This window comes from Anoplolepis gracilipes, chromosome 9, assembly GCF_047496725.1.
Source record: "Anoplolepis gracilipes chromosome 9, ASM4749672v1, whole genome shotgun sequence".
NCBI lineage: Eukaryota > Metazoa > Arthropoda > Insecta > Hymenoptera > Formicidae > Anoplolepis > Anoplolepis gracilipes.
In genome coordinates this window covers 8,841,016-8,860,627 of record NC_132978.1, presented here as the reverse complement: position 1 = coordinate 8,860,627, position 19,612 = coordinate 8,841,016, and the positions used below count along the sequence as shown (strand labels likewise).

Sequence of the window (19,612 nt, the reverse complement as noted above, 5' to 3'; positions counted from 1 at the left end):
TAATTATTGATTTTCGCGATATACCAATATTAGAATCATTGGTATAATAAAACGCGATATGTAAATTATTTTAATTAGATAAAATATTTTTTATTAAATAGAGTTACGTAAAACTAGGCCGAAGGAAGATAAGATAAGTTGAGAAATTAATTTATAGAAATTAATTTATGGAAACAAGAGAATGTATTTGATATTTCTTATAAAAATTCAACTATATCAATAACGTTAATGTTGTATTGAACGAATCTTATGACAGTTGGCAGTAATTAACTCACAAGCATTGTAATATAAGTGAAATTTTTTGTTTAACGAGACACCTCACGAAACGATGATTGGGCAAGATTGTACAAACTTTTACATGCCTCCGATATAGAGGCGTATTTTAAACAGAACCTGCAGCCGTTCAAGGGCTCCGATACATTAGCACGGAGTCAAGGTGAGGGAATTATGCAATCTTAAAGCGTGATTAAACCAAAGCGGAAAGCGGCGAGAATGCGATACGCCGAGCAAAATGTACATTCATTTGTATTCTGAACACAAACGCTAAATAAATCCATTTTTTGCCTTTCTGGAGCATTGATTTTTTTTTTATTTACGTCGTTTAACAAATGGCGAATATCTATGCATCGAGCGTTATGCTATTCTTCATGCTGTGATGCAATTATGCAGTAAAATATCTTTGCTAACTCTAAACATGTTTAAACAAAGAATGCTCAACTGACAGATTTAAAACATGTATTATCTAAATGCGTGCATACACTATACATATACATATACATGTCATAATTCAAAATTCAAATCAACATATTTAAATAACCAGATATCACAGATTGAGTCTTTTTTTTTTTTTTTTTATTAAAGTACGTAATGTATTATACCGATATTCTTCCGCTTCGTACCATTAGCAATTCTGTGAAACATTATATCATTTAAAACGTGTGCATATTATATACGTTAAAATAAAAGAGTACTTTTATTACCTTATTCGCACGTATGGAAAATTACATTTTTATTTTATAATCTGACAAAATCAAAATAGATATGATTTTCTGCAGTTTCTTTTTCAATAAAATCACATATAATAATATTATATATAATAGTACACATTTCATTTTGAAAATTGTAACAGTAATACAATAAATTTTCACTTCTCTTTAACAAATTTCATTTATTTATAAATCCTGAGAATTCGAAATTTATCATTCACTTTTTACAAGTTCTATGAAAAAAATTAAATTTTGTAGGTTAATATAATTAAATTTTGTAGATTAATGTAATCAAAGCAAAATTCTGTCGTAAATAATAAACTACTCAAAGCAATTAGAATATTCTCTAACAGCACTTGCTAAGTTTCAATCATTCAGTGAGAAAACACATCGTACACGAAATACCACGGAATCTCTCACAGTTTATACCACGTTTGAGTGCAACCGAGGAGTTGTTATGCTGAAAACCTTTGTTCACCGTTGATATCCCGCAGTTCACCATTCACCCAATCTATTTTCGCTTGTGTGCACAACGTGAATATCTGATATGTAACTGGAATTTAATTCACGTTCGCTAATAATCTACCGAAGCGATTTTCAATCGGAATTTGATAATTATCTTCAACAATTAATAAAGTCGCGGAGACTCATTGACTCGCGAATGAATTTATATGTGAGTTACGTAACGAGGTATAATACAAAAAGTGCTGCATCGTAACATATACATATATGTCTAATTATATTTAAATGAAGTTAGATTGTAAAGATCTTCAAACGCGTATGAGATTGTCGTTTCGAATAACGTGAAATGAGAATAACTAACAATTTAGTAATTTTGAAGTGAAAATATTAATGTTCTACATCCATTCGAAATTGCGAGGAATATTCAGTAGCAGTCCAAAATTAAATAAACATGAACTGATCAGTCTATATTATAATATTACGCATTTAACATTACGACTGACTATATTCGAAATCCTACATTTGAAAGGATTTATTTACACATAACTTAAAAGACTAAATATCTTGAAAATATCAGGGAAAAATAAAATTGTAACCAGTGCCAAAGATGTTGGAATAATTTCGCTAATATAGTTGGAAAGAATTAGCGCACGATCTGCAGTGCAATCTATTTTAAAACACTACGAGAGTAAAAAAGTTGTTTCATTAACGTAAGCTTATATAAACTTCTCTCGTAATACGCTTTGTTGTATTTTAAATACTTGTTTCGTACATTTCTAGAATTTAACAAGTAGAAATTAAAACTCGTGAAAAAAAAATCCATGAGCAAGCAATTATTTTATTTCTCTTATTTAAAAAAACAAATCAAGAGAATTATTCGATATATTTCAATAATTTTATAATTCCACAAGAGATTCAAATAGGAAAAGGTTTTCCGATTATACGTTATATGTAGTTATGTCCTTTTTTTCTTGTAATTAAAAAACTTTAACAATATTCCATGAATTGATGCGCTTTCATCTATCTTGCAGCTGGAAAATGAACGCATGTAAACGAACTCGCGCGCGCGCAGCTGCATCGTTTGTGGGAGGGAGGAGAGGGGAGAGGAGGATTGTCTGAAACACGATCTGATTTACATCGTTCCGGGGGTAGTTCGATGATACTAATTCGTCGACGGCGGCAAGTGAAGGGTGGCTGGACAAGCGAAGCCGTACACACATATATATATAGAGAGAAAAAAGAGAATACATAAAATTGATTATGCAATTACGAGCTACAACGATCGATCGCGAAAGACGAAATAATCGGATACACTGTATTATCAACGCTGCACTAACACAGACTCAGGAACAGCTAGATCCAGCAGATTGCCAAGTAATCTATTGTAAATCTTATAATTAGTGGATTTTCAGAGTAGACGCAAAATTTAAAGATAAATTAATCTTTTTATTATTGTTTCAAAAAATTGTACCTATATTCCTTCATTTCTACAAGCAAATAAAACAACATGTAGATAAATATTATTTATTAATAAATAACAGATATAAATAATTTTTTTTGATAAATATATTTTTAAGTGTAAATATAATTTTAATATAGGATAAAAATTTTTTAATTTTTAACAATCTAAGTAATAAAATTTATAATGAGAAACGATATTAATATTTCCATCGTAAGGTAAAAATATAAAGATTTTATCTTTTTTTTTTAATATATATTTTAACTTTTGAATTTTGTGCAGACTTTGCGTATTTTAGCGATACATGCAAACGGCATCGAATCCGATTACGTTGAATATCACGTTTCTACAATTTGTTCGGGCAATCCAGGCGAAGATTATCCTGCGGTACGTTCTACCGCAAATGTAGCATATCTCGTCAGAGTAAAAGCCCAAGTCCCAGAGTTTGGTTCTTAAGCAAATGAAGTTATATTCATGGATGCAGCTGCGCCGTTTCAAAGGACCTATCTGAAACGCGATCTAATTTAAAGAGTTTACAAACGAAGGTAGTCGCGATTTTAACTGATTTGCCGTCGCGATCTGAGGGTCAAGAAACTTTCATCTTCGAACAGCTTGCTTTCCACTGTGGCAAAGCGAAATTCATTACGCGATTGTAGAATTTCAGTCGACCCGCTAAAGTGAGCACACAACAAATTGATGAAATCACGAACCCATAAATTTGTTTCATTCAGTGCGAAATCGCGATTTCTTTATTCTCAAACAACACTAATCCAATCTCGCAGCTTTGATTATCCTATTTTATATTTAGTATCACGATTTATATTTCGATTTACTCGATTACGATAAGAATTTAAAAAAGTTCGATTTTATATGAATCGTTTTTGTGATAAAAATAAATTATGCATATAAATTTTAAGTTCCTGCAATAATCTCTTTTTAAATTGCTGTCAACGAAATAGTCTGCAACCTGTTTGTATTATCTGCAATAAAAGGCTAGACATATACAGCCATGTCATTATCTCAGACACGATCTGGTTGAAAGCGTTCTCTTAAGGACAGCTGTGCGTCTCTTTCGTCGAGTCAAGGAACTTTCTTTCACGAAAGACGCCTGCCAATCGATAATATGCTTCACATGTATGTCCAGCAAACCGAGAAAATCGCAAGTACGAGGCAGTTGCATAAGTATTTCCGCCTTTGAGAGATGCGCATGAACCTCGGAATATCATGAAGTGAAAACATATAAAACAACTTTTGCCATCATGTTTTAATATTCTATCTTAAGATGGCAAGTGCGAAAACATTTAGCTTCATGATAGATTATAAATGTTTAATTAGTTAGATAGTACAATAGAAATAAAAAGCATACGGAAACTACGTACTGCCAAATGTTATAAAATTTGTAAAATTACTAACAACCTAAATTGTAATTTAATTAATGTAATTAAATTATATTGTAATGTAATTAAATTATACAGTAATCGCGACTTTTCAGATGTGTATTTTAATTCCAGTAATAATATTCATCTAATAATAATAATAATAGCAATTCAAGGTAATACATAAGAAACTATAAAATTGAGCGTGACACACAAAAAAAATGCGAAGGACACCCATCGAGAATTGCATTAATGTGGCTTCAATGTCAAGTAAGATTACAGTGATAAACATCTTTATCCATAATTGCATTTTGCCGATTGTAAAGTCACATATTACAGTTTAAGACAAATATATAAAATTGAAATCAAATATTTTAGCCAATCAAATTATAATATTCCTAATTATCATTCTATGTAACTTAATTAAATTACAAAAAAAATGATATCGTTGATAAATTAACTACTATAAATTATAGTAAACAACATAATCGGTATAGAAAGTTGTGCATAATATGGCACAATTTAATTGTATTTAAATAATTATTGTAAATTGATCTCAAATAACATTTAGTTCCATGTACTGCACACATTATAATGTAATATAAAAATAAGATAATATACTCACTCCCTCGTGGACCGTAGAACTTGACGGAGAATTCATTTAATCCTCCCAGAATTGTCACCTCGTGTTTGCTTTCTATTCTGTTTGGGGTAAAAAAAAGTTAAGGAAAATCGTGTCTTTCTTTTTTACGTTATATTAGACACGCCTCTGCGCTTTTCTATGGCGGGAGGGACAAATCACAGGTTAGCTGTCGGCGGCGAGAAACGAGACAGTAATCAGTGTAACGATGCACTTGGAAAATTGAAACAGAGGTATAAGGAAGATGTAAAACTGTGCCGCGGAGGCCGTGGCGGACCGTTACAGCCAGCATACGACTATCTAACTGGCACAATACACACGTGCTCGAATGACAATGTAAAACCGTATAATTTTTTTTCCTTTCATTTTGTTTGTTTTGTTAAAATTCATAGGGTTCAAATGAAATTGAACTAGTAATATCATTAAATTACGTGACTTTAAGTCTATCTCTTCATCCTAGCTTTATACGTCTGAATATAAATAAGAGTATATGTGCGTGTACACACACACATACACACAAATATATATATTATAATATAAATTTTGAACATGTAAAATTTTATGTTACTTTTAACGATATAAATAATTAAATTTCTAAAAAAATGTAGGCATATGTTTATTACAATTTAAAATTATTGTATATATAATACTTTTTTTTTAGATATTTTTATCGATATTATAATGCATATTCTATTTCTAAAAAAGGTTTGATAAATTATTTCGAAATAAAAAAATATTAAGAATCTGTAAAGAGAAATATTGCAATTTTACTTATCACATACAAAACTGTGATAATATAAAATGTATACGAAGACAGCACGCGTCCTTAAAAAGGACAGGGATTACAGGGGATAAACTCTCACGCATACATACACACCATTAACTGAAACGTGCTAGCGGAGGTCGCTGGCTCGCTTATCGCTTGTGTAAGAGTAAAACTTTCGATGCGTGCATTAGAAAGTGCTTATCTAAACGACGTTTCACATGAAAAAAATGAGTTACCGTTTCTCTCTCTCTCGAGAGAGAGAGAGAGAGAGAGACAAAACGCGAACCAAACTCTTCGTTGCGTATGAAACGCAAACAGATTTTCCAACAACGATTATGTCAAAACAAATCGCAAAAAAAAAAAAAAAAAAAAAAAAAAAAGATTTTGTTTGGACACACAAAAATCTCAAACAATTTTTCCTGACAAAAATTAAGCGATTAAATAAAAATAATTCATGCAATCTAAAAGTGTTAAAATTATTTGTTAAGTTTTGCATTTACGGTATCGCGCATAATCTTGCAATTCTCGTGGTACACTACTACTGTAAAATTTATGAGTCCTACATTTATCGCAAAATCTGTATCACACGTGGCGAGGTAATAAAACCCTTTTAATTAAATTATTCAACAACCTCACCATGTGCACGTAAAATGCGGAAGCACTTTTTCAACGTGTCGGAATAAAAATGTCAATTTAAAATCTTCGCGTCGCAAAGTGACATAAAGGCTGTTGAGATATTCAAATCAAACATGTACACACACACACACACACACACACACACGCACACACACACACACACACAGACAGACAGACAGACAGACACATTCACCGTAACGATAGAGTAATATCATGAGTTTGACGTGCATTTAAACACATTTTTCACATCTGTACATACAAAATATGCTATAACAAAAACGTAATTTTTTAAAGTAAACACTTGTATCCTCTTTCTTAAATCTTTGAATTTTATCAATATTAGACATAAAAAACGGCACTCTTTAAAAGGAAAAATACTTGCATTTTTTATTCCGCGTCGTTTGTGAGAAAAGAAGAAAAATCAAATGTGCGTGACGCGTAACACACATGTTATTCGACTTACGGTAACCACCTTTCCTCGATGTTTTGCGGTTACAAGCTGCATTCAGTATGCGAACGGCTTTTTGCTCTCACCTGCAGGGGCAGGTTCGAGAACTTTGTTATTCGCAATATCACGTTCCGTGAACGCGCTCGATTCCGTAGTCGTGTTCTCAAACGTGCGACGATGATGCGCTGTAAACACACATGCACGAACCTCTCGCACAGCATTGGCGAACAATGAACGGATGCTTCGAGGAAATAAACTGTGGTTGTGAATCGCACGTGGGTCTCGCCCCGTTTACACGCGCGCGGCTTAATCGTAGCACGCCTTCGTCACGCAGCATCGATTAGAATAACTATACCTCCGCCTTTACATTTCATTCGGGGTACCCCAGCAATTGAAGCTACAAGTTTCAGTCTCCTATTATGATATCGAATAATTACGTAAAATATAGAGTGTTACGTTAAAAATAATTTTATAATTATTTACCTTTGTAAATAGTTACTTTTACTATGGCTTTGAATCAACAAGGTTTTGAAATTTTTACCTCAATTTTTATCTCATAAATTTATATAAAGAATTTTTATCATTTTCAATTTTCTCTCTTCTTTACTTTAATTTTTATAACGAATCTATTTTCATGGTTTTATATCGTTATTTCAATCAATCTAAAAGCCACGAATAAAACGAAATAGAAGCAATAGTCTGCTTGAAAGCAGAAATTTGCTGGAAGGGAGCTTGAGTTAACGTCACAATAAAAATTGCAGTCTCTACTTCAAACAGAAACCCATTGCTATCTCTCCCGCTGGCGAAACGTGAAAGAGTAAGATATACAGTAGGATATGCAGTGCTCCAAAAGTACACGTACAAAGGAAAATTTCGTGACTGAACGGAAGGAAATCGCGTCGGGAATAGGCGCGCGCGTTCGCATTCCGATTCGAGCCAATCTCTCATCGCGAATCATCGAACAATCGCTTTTCTCCGTATACGTACATACGTAAGTTATCATTACGAGAGAAAGAGAGGGGCACCATCGGTGTATAATGAAAGTCGTAGTTACTTTTTCTGGCACGGAATCCGCAATCACAGTCGGCCTTTCCCCAACGCGTTACTCCTATTATCGTAGAATAATGGAGATATCATCTCGCGTGTACGTCTCATCAAACGATCATCTCTATTCATGTGCTCTAATACACACGGCTGAATTAGCACCGTGGCAAGCATCCTGTTACGAGGAACTGCGGCATGTGCGTCTGACAGACGCGCATCCCCCCCCCCTCCCTCCCAACGCGAGTTATTAGAGAACAAATAGCCTCCGTATTTCAACGTTGAACATTGACATCGGAAGACTGAAAATTGAAAAATCGACCGAAAAGATACAAAAACAAGTCACTCACTATATCTGAAAAATATCAGATGTATCGAGAGATAAATAATATTTATCTTGAAAATATTTATAATTTGGTATTCAGTGTGTTTTACATTTTAATTTCGAATGTTTACTTTTTTTACGCGGCATATAACAATATGAGAAACGAGATATATTTGAAAATACCAGACGTGGAATTAAAGGAAAAAATTATGTTGTATTTATTACAGAGCGAATTATTAACGGTGTACTCGATGTTTTGCACGAGAGTGAGATAATTTCGCGAAAACAAATTCACGCATCGACGAACGAGTGAAATGCGTTACAATGATGCACTAACACAATCCCGGAATACGTTGTACAAAATAAGCGCGCAACGTTTAATCCAATTGAATGGCACGCCCGTCGAAATTGTCCGTACGGAAGTCTCTAACGGCCATAATGCTCCAAGGATTTCACATTCCCATCGGTGGAGCTGTAATACGCAAGATAAACGAACAGGGACGACGGACGGAAACGATTGCTCAATCCCGGGGGACCGTTACATTCTCTCTTGCCCGCGCAATGTTGCTGTTTACAACGTTGAGCGAGCCGAGGACGCGTCCGCCTTTCTTTCCACATCTACATATCCCCTACTATCTATCCCATATACATTACTTTAACATTATACATTACTTTAACTTTATACATTACTTGCCGCGTTATCAAATGGTTTTCGTAATTCCTTTTCATCTATCGACTTTCCTCAATATCATGGTCACATATTAAAATAAGAGAAGTCGAAGCTAGATTTATATTCCAGAAAATTTGAAAAAGAAAAAAGCCGAAGAGAGAATCTATATAATTGCAAAAGTAAGTAAGATAAACATATTTATAAATAGTACAGAAATATTATCAAAAATATATATAAGATAAATTTAATCACACAATTCAATATAACACAAAACATAGAACAAAAAATCCAGAAAAGAAAAGCACAGAAATAATTAACTACGACGAAAGTTAATGACAGGAGGAATCGACGGAGTAAATCTCCTGCTTTTTAACGTAAGTTAATATAAATTATGTTTGAATTTAAAACACAAGCATACATAGAAAAAAAGTAAGTGTCAAATCAAAACTTATATACTCATGAACGCGTTCATTGTTTTATATATACGCAACAATTTATAATCTTCTTAGAAGAAAAATCTTAAATTTCAATAATATTATAATCTTATTTCAATTCTACAATTGTCATTTCAAGAATAAAATAATTATTTCAACTCTAAAAAAATTGTAATCTTCGATTTGAACATGTGCACTGAAAAAAATTTTATTTACTCTAAAAAAATATTTTGGTCAATACGTTCAAATAAGTATTTATTTAAATTAAGCAAAAACATATTTTACTAATTCAAAAATATTTTTGCTTAATTTAAATAAATGCTTGTTTGAACGTATTAAACTAAATATTTTTTTAGATTATGTAAATTTTTTTTCAGTGTGTTATTTTCTATCCAACATTTTTTCTTCTCCATTCAAGAAAATTATTCTTAAATAATAAGAATATATTTTTTCTGTTTCATCTATATAAAATGTCTTCATCCAAGCAAATTTTCTTTATTTAACGCAATATAATCTCATCTCAAGATTTACATTTTGAAACTAAAGATATTGTCAAAATAAGAATATTCTTTTTTTCTGTGTACAGATAAGTAGAAGATATCGTCATAGACAGCACGATAGATGAAATGTTTGCTAAGCGATTGCCGAACCGGAGGAATTTACGAGATGCGTAATAAGAGACTTCATCTTCTAACGCGTAGACGTTTTACGATCGTAAGAGAAAAACGAGCGAAGCGGAAGCGAATTGGCGACTTCGTGATCAAATCCACAGAAACTACAGACGCAGCACGATCGAAGGATTTAATTTTTAATTCTGCAGTGCAATTATAAAAAAAAAAGCGCGACGGAAACTTTGCGCTAAAATTATCAATGAGCGAAAGAAAAATCACTGCGCGCGTATCTCTCACTTTCATTCCTCTCGTGTATTTTTCTCTCGACGAAAGATATTTTTTGATAGATTCAGCGAGAAAAAAATACATATAGTATGTAACGCTATTTCAAAAATAAAATAACTCTAATTAGAAATTATAAAATTTAAAAAAAAAACACACAAGAAAGAAGTTCTCTCTGTTTATAAAATGTCCCCGATATTTTCGCTATTGATGTTCTTGCTTCCCGTAAAGAGACGATGCATTTTGTTTAAATAATGACACATGCGGAAAAACCTTCGACAGATGATGATGAATCGTCCACGAAGAAGCCACAGGTGAAATGGCCTACATTTTTACGGCAAGTTCATCGTTGATTAACATTACACGCATGGAACACACGGAATCCTGTGTAACCCACTCAACGATATGCACCTCGCGGTGAAACCGCAACACGATAGCCTATTCTATTTCATTCATGTATACGCAAACACGCTCTCAAGCCTTTACAGTAAAGCTATTAAAGATCTCTCTCTCTCTCTCTCTCTCTCTCTTTCTCTATCGAGTATTTCATTAATTATGACATAACTGATGAATTTGATTTTGACATTCGATACACAAGGAGACCTCTATGCACGCAAATAGCGCGTACATTCCAAATTACATTAGTCAGCAAAATTTATCCGCGTTACAATGCCGCGAACGATCACGGCAAGCGATCCCGCCAGGATTCATATCGATGTGATTTATCGCGATCGAGTATAACCCGGACGACTCTGCCGTCGCCGCCGGTGATTTCAAACGAATCAAGCGAATCTGAGGAACAATACCGTGGATCGTTTCGCAATGCTGCATTAATGGATTGCGGATGATTCCGCTTCGCTTGCGACGAATATCGATTTACGACGTGCAATTATCATGGGTACGTACCTAGGATACTTGAATACAGAGACGGATTTTATAAAAATGACTATTAAGAAGAATCGCAATAAGATAAATCGTAATAAAAAAAAAAATAAATAAAGCGTATAATCGTCAACGAAGTCTGTTAGGTAAAAAATATCTCTCTTCTAGATTTTGCTATCATTAATAAATTTTAAATATATCGGAGCACTGCTGTTCGCATTAAAGCGGCATCTCCTATAAAATGAAGTTATTATCGTTATACTTGACGCTCTACTATATATAGAAAGACCAATTATCCGTACGTTAAGTATTGAAAATACGCTGCTTAAGGATAGCTACAAAGCTTCAAAGAAAGTATATGACATTAACTCGACGTATACTATCAAGCGACAAATAAGTATTACGTAACGAACGATAATCCTATATAAGCAGCTTAAACTGTAGTGGACGAGCGCGAGGAAGGAGAGAAAGCGAGAAATTTATCTCTAATAAAGATCCGCATCTTTTCAATTAAATCCGCGCGTATTGCGTCGAACACAAAAGGGCGGATCGTACATTCTGCTGCACACAATCGTCTAAGATAGCCTACAGCCGTTTCTATTGCGGCTTCCCACGAAACGCGTCCATCATCGACATTAAACGAGGGACGTGTCTAATTACTCTAATTAGATACAATCCACCGTGTGCGCAAAAGGATTCGACTTTGGAAACCGTTAGGAATAAACATCGTGAATCGCTCCGTTTATGGCGCGCACCCGTTTCCGTCATCTTAAGGTCTAAGAGACCTTGGAACGATCATTAACAATCCAAGTATCACCAACCGATATACGTATAATGCGTATCAAAATTATTACATTATCTCTCGATTTGCGTTCTGGCGAAAAAAAAAAATTAAGACTGTTTTGACATATGATATTTTTAAATATATAATCAATAAGAAATTGCAGAGTTTAGTGAATCAATTTTCAAGAATCTAAAGAGAGAGAAGGCTCGAAAGAGAGAGAGAGAGAGAGAGAGAGAGAGAGAAAGAGAGAGAAAACAAGTGCTAGAATTTAATGTTGCAGCCTTACTAACTAAAATTTTACTTTATCGAATTTTAATATAAAAAAGAGAAAGTTTTCATAATTTTCAGAGTTTTTTTTTTAAATTTTACATTTCTCGATACTCTCTCTTTCTCTCTGCTCCTAAAATTATCTCTCGATCAGTCTAAAATATCCTGGATACAAGACGATACGACTGGGTCTTGCCACGCGGTTACGCAGCAAAACACAAGGTCCCCCCGTCGTTAGTCTTCACTTTTGCGGCATGTATTAAACGACGTCCGCGTGCATGGTACAAGAGAAGGGAACAGCAGAAAACGCAGAAGCGAAACGACAACAATGACGGTGGGGGAAGCGCGGTAAGGTCGATCAGCTGGCAAACGAATAAAGCGGCGAGGAAGGAAAACAAAGAGTGCACACGCGTCGGTATGTAGTCAGTAGAAAAGAGGAGGTTTGTACGCGAAACTTTGTAATTCAGCTGAATATAAAAAGCATGTGTATAAAGCACGACGTAGGCGAATTCACCGAGCGGCCGAGCAAAGTGTGCCGCAACTTTTACGCGCCGATGCTCTCGCCACGGGAGAAATAACGAAAAAAAGAAAAAATATATCAGTGTTTTCGCGCGTGTTCGTCTTTACGAGAAATAGGAAACTCGTAGATAAAAATAGAAATTATAACGAATGTGCATACATGTAAAATTCTTACATCGTATTGTGATTAATGCACGAGTTTATTTTTCAAAAATAATATTTTAAATAACACAGTTAAATTAAATTTATTTTAATCAAGACAATTAAAAGATAAATATAACCGCATGATTTAATTGCAAAACAACTATCACTATGATTGCGAGAATAAAAAAAATGAAGATTCAACGTACGATAAAAAGTATTTCGCAACATCGTGATTATCACGTAAAAATAAAATAGTAAAAATCTATGGAGAGAGAGGCAAACAAAGTGGAATAGTGAACACAACGAACAGGGCTTAAAATAAACTAACTGGGCACTGCTATGACTAATACATCGTTTGCCGTGCAAACGAAAGACTTTCCAGAAACTCTAAAACGCACTAGCGGAACAAACGTGAACGCGGACGCATCCAATTTGTTTCGCTCGTCGAAGCACTTGCAACATTAATACATGCTTCAACGTAGCGTAATCGATATCATGCCGGACGAGAAAAAAACTGGCATCGTACGAAGAAGACATTATTTATCGTTATTTAAAGTCACGACACGTTTCTTCAATGTTTTCATTTATTAAAAAAATTATTTTATTTAATCCTAAAATACGGAACGTGAAAATTTTTAGCCATTTTACAATTTCCAATAAAACGCATCACCGTGTGTTCATTTTAATCAGGAACTTGTGTTCAAAACGCATTGCTTTTCAAAAACAAATGATTTATTTGAACAGAGCGTATCGTGCTTGCGCACTTCGCGAAATAAGAGATATCGCGTGATTTAAGGTCAGCTTCTACGTCGCTAGCAGTTTATATCCGTTCGTCTCAATTTAGAGATATTAACGCACACCGACTCCGCTCTATGATTCCAAAATATTGCGAAATCGTAAACATAATTTCTATTTACTGTGATGCCGGTAATCACAAGGAGGACATCGTCAAGTAAATGTTTAAATATGATTTTGAAAATTTATTGCTTGCACGTGTATCATGCACATCTGATTATTCCTGTGTTATCAGGATAAACAAAGAATATTTATCAGTACCTAAGTAAATTCTGGTACACTGCCCTCTTTGAGATAAAGTGAATGTTTTTCGACCAACGCAAGGTTTCTCGATCGCGAAAATATAATCATCCAATATAAAGCAGTCATATGATGTGTTTCTCTATACGATTTTTCATGCATTAAACAAAAGAAATATCTAATAAGAAAGAAGAAGTTTAAAATTTCTTCTCAAATTAATAAATTTAAAATAATATATAATAATATAAATATTAGATTTATTATTTAATATATAATTTATTATATAATATCAAAATTATATAAATAATAATCTAGAGACAATAATTACATGAAAAACTCAAGATCACATTGTGATTTTTAAATTCCAACACGTTCCTTAAATAATAAGGTAATTTGGTTGCAAACGAGTTATTTTAGATAACAGTCTCTAATGACTTCACTCTCTGTATATTCTCTTTATATTCATTGAAGATCGAGGAAAATTCACGATAATTTTAAAATAAAAATTGTTATTTAAAAAATTGAAGAAACGATTGACCAAAACATTTTGTCGGCAATTCGTATGACATTGTCATTTTCCGCGCGCAAATGTATATCGTAATAGTGTCATAAAACGCAACTATTTCTCATATTTCTACTTCTCGTTTAGCTGCAACCTCTACCGAGAATACGAATTTGATGCCGTTATAGCGAAAGGGCTAACGAGCTTTGTCGAGCGCGCAACGCTGAGGTGATAAACAAATTGGATTATGAAATCGCGCGGGATATTCCACCTGTTACGAATACCAGCGAATACAAGCCGATATTATGGTAAAATTAAGCGTGATGAGAGAAGATGACGTTCATATATGTATATATATATCGATTAGAGGTATACACCTTGTGCTCATTCTACGCACGCTTGTATACGAGAATAATCTAGATGCCGTGTGTTTGCGCTTCGATACGATACGCATTTTGCAAAGACTTCGGGCCAAGAAACGGCAAATGTGCATTCTGTTTACGTTTGATTCATAATATTTCGCAGTTAGAATAAGACGCACGTTGGCGAGTCGAAAATTTTACTTTCCATCGTCCCAAATAATAGACTACATCGATTTTACAAATTGAAACAGTATAAGCTAATGTACATTAAAATTTATAAAATATATGTATCCTTAAAAATTAAACGGAGATATCCGCTTCCAAAGATTATTTATTTATTTATTTTTGGACTTTTTGCGTTATGATTTTCTTTCTCCTTTTATATATCACCTTTATATACCGCCTTTCGACAATGTATAATAATATCGTAACACAATCCACGCTGTGTAAACGTATCACGCTGTCAGTCTCGCTCGATTGCTCGAAATGATACTCTCCGATATAATAATTAAACGCACGATGTATTTCTCGAAGAGTATATTGATTCGCATCCCTGTATCTTTTTCTCTCTTTGAGCCTCTTCCTCGTTGCTCTATAATAATTCCCAACCTTTCGACCCGCGCGTTGCATTTATCACCATGAATAAAAAAATTATACTACTGATGCGCTATCACTCGCTACCATAAAAAATCTATCGTGTTTGAAAAAACAAAAGGAAAAAGAATCGAGATATAATGGCAAAGTATCGAGAATCGAAGCGTATCTTTTCTCTTTGTAGACGAAGCAAAGTATACATATAGTAAGTAAAAGTCTATCGTGAGATTATAGAGTTAAACAATAAATGTGTCGATTGAAAGCCGATGGAATTTGGCCGCCCGAGTTTTAATAAAACTTTCCTTCTTCTCCCTATCTCTGTATATTATCTCTCAGACGTATCAGCTGTCTCATGAGAGACAAAGAAAGGAACGCATCATCTGAACAGAATTATCTAAATTTCTATTTCAAAATCATCAAAATCTTCAATCTGTTGTTCAAAGAAAGGAGAGATAATTGCTTTATACCTTTCTAAAATTCATATAAAAAATCTGAACCTTATCTGGACAAAAGCGGTGCATTAAACGATCTCGCTTATTCTATAATTTTAATCCAATAATAGAGACAAAAAGAGAAAAAGAATCTCCAAACAAAATACTAATCGCTTTCGTCGTTATAATTCATCGCTCGGAATTATAATATATTATAATTCGTTGATCGGAATTAATAAGATGCAAACGGTAATGTAACTGACCTTCGACAGTCGACGTTGAAAAAAATGGCCCGTCACGTTTTCGGGCCGCATTGCATGACAAACTCTCGTCGTGCGAAATATTGTACATATCGACCCGTCCCGTATACGTGCGTCAGTGACGAGAGATCGCACTATACACGTTACACGTTAGAGACCATCGTCGCCGTTTTATTTTTACACGCGCCTGCTAAGACGTTCTGTCACTTCGCTCACGCTTCGAATTCGCCGGACGAGTGTGACTCAATTAATCACTTCGCTCACGCTTCGAATTCGCCGGACGAGTGTGACTCAATTAACGCTATTCTGTTTCTGTATGTCTCTTTCTTCATCTCTTTATCTCAGTCTCCTAGATTCCATTTCGAAAAATAAGCCACGGAATTCGAAGCGAGTTAAAGCGAAGACTCGGGATCCCTCCAAAAACAACGCTTTATAAAAAGGGGGATAAAAAATAAAAGCAAAAGAGATAAAGAGGAGGCAAGAAAATAGACAAAGGAAAAAAAGAGAAGAAAAGAGGAACAATATTTTCTCTTCGAAACCTAACTCTCGATTACATCATAATAATTAGCACTAAATAAGCGTAACTCAAATAATGCGCTCCTTTTTCTTCTAATAATTTTACAAAAAGGACGTCCCCTAAGACAGTAATATTTATCTCAACAAAAACAACCGCTAAACCGCTAAACCGACATACGTCCTCGATCATTTACGACATATAAGATCTTTTCACAAGCGTAAATAACGAAGCAGGTGTAAACCGAGAGTAGGAGAGAGAAAGCCCGAGCTTGAGAGAGAAAGAGAGAGAGAGTGCGAGAGAGAAAGAAAGACAGAGAGGAAGGGAAAACAAAAGGAGTAGCGACGAGGCCAAACGAACGTGGTCGCCGTTAACGCGCGAGCGAACGAGATAAACATGCGCTCGCTCACGCCTGCCTATCCACGCACACGCGCAAGCGCCTAGAAGTCAGCTGGTTAAAAACAGCTGTACTTAAACGTCGAAGCGCGGCGGCGCAATGACGGATTAAATGTTCCCGCGACGATTACGCGAATAAAGCTTAATGTGACATCACTATCACGTAAACATGTCAAATATTTTAATACGAGTCTCAAATAGAGCCATACATACTGATTACCGGAGATTCAAATATAAGAATATTTGACGTTTATGCCAATGTCACAATAACATCACGTGTAGTGTGTATACATTTAACTTAAAAATAAGCTTTTCCTTTTTTTTGGTATCTTGTCAATTTTCTCATGTTGCCAACATAACAATTATCATAGTCGATAATCATCTTCGATAAGCGAACCAGCGAATTCATTATGTATGCATACATTCACTCATACACTCGCATGTATAAAGTGCTGGATATATACAAGCATTAAGATTTTATCAAGAATCGGAAAAGATGAGAAAGAAAATAATATATCTCCTTGTGTAAACTCAACGAAACATTTTAATCTTTACATAAAATTATTTTAAGATTGCTTTTGACCTATAATTTGAAGGATACATGTTTAATTAATTCACGAAAAGAATAATAGAAAAAGTTTCTACTAAAATATAGATATAAAAAGACTTTATATATATGAATTACATTCTTTGCATACATATTTACAATTTTTATTTAGTGAACTATAATTACAAAGTTGAATTTGTCGATATGCTTAGAGTCGACAGCAAAGAGACTAAAAAATGGAATTTAATCAAATTTTCACGAAGGAAGAATCAGTGTCAAATAATAATCAACAAATCAAAGATGTATTTTATTTGTACAGCACTCTATACATACATACATACATACATACATACATACATACATACATACATACATACATACATACATACATACATACATACATACATACATACATACATACATACATACATACATACATACATACATACATACATACATACATACATACATACATACATACATACATACATACATACATACATACATACATACATACATACATACATACATACATACATACATACATACATACATACATACATACATACATACATACATACATACATACATACATACATACATACATACATACATACATACATACATACATACATACATACATACATACATACATACATACATACATACATACATACATACATACATACATACATACATACATACATACATACATACATACATACATACATACATACATACATACATACATACATACATACATACATACATACATACATACATACATACATACATACATACATACATACATACATACATACATACATACATACATACATACATACATACATACATACATACATACATACATACATACATACATACATACATACATACATACATACATACATACATACATACATACATACATACATACATACATACATACATACATACATACATACATACATACATACATACATACATACATACATACATACATACATACATACATACATACATACATACATACATACATACATACATACATACATACATACATACATACATACATACATACATACATACATACATACATACATACATACATACATACATACATACATACATACATACATACATACATACATACATACATACATACATACATACATACATACATACATACATACATACATACATACATACATACATACATACATACATACATACATACATACATACATACATACATACATACATACATACATACATACATACATACATACATACATACATACATACATACATACATACATACATACATACATACATACATACATACATACATACATACATACATACATACATACATACATACATACATACATACATACATACATACATACATACATACATACATACATACATACATACATACATACATACATACATACATACATACATACATACATACATACATACATACATACATACATACATACATACATACATACATACATACATACATACATACATACATACATACATACATACATACATACATACATACATACATACATACATACATACATACATACATACATACATACATACATACATACATACATACATACATACATACATACATACATACATACATACATACATACATACATACATACATACATACATACATACATACATACATACATACATACATACATACATACATACATACATACATACATACATACATACATACATACATACATACATACATACATACATACATACATACATACATACATACATACATACATACATACATACATACATACATACATACATACATACATACATACATACATACATACATACATACATACATACATACATACATACATACATACATACATACATACATACATACATACATACATACATACATACATACATACATACATACATACATACATACATACATACATACATACATACATACATACATACATACATACATACATACATACATACATACATACATACATACATACATACATACATACATACATACATACATACATACATACATACATACATACATACATACATACATACATACATACATACATACATACATACATACATACATACATACATACATACATACATACATACATACATACATACATACATACATACATACATACATACATACATACATACATACATACAT

At 33.1% G+C, this 19,612-nt stretch overlaps 1 protein-coding gene across 1 annotated transcript in view; it reads right to left on the bottom strand.

The window, feature by feature from the left end:
* The window catches only part of Ubce2h (ubiquitin conjugating enzyme E2H), a 38,320-nt gene that overhangs the window by 13,428 nt on the left and 5,280 nt on the right, over positions 1-19,612 (bottom strand). The window contains exon 3 of the mRNA XM_072899335.1: positions 4,909-4,985. Coding sequence (XP_072755436.1) covers positions 4,909-4,985 — 77 coding nt within the window. The remainder of the gene's footprint in view (positions 1-4,908; positions 4,986-19,612) is intronic.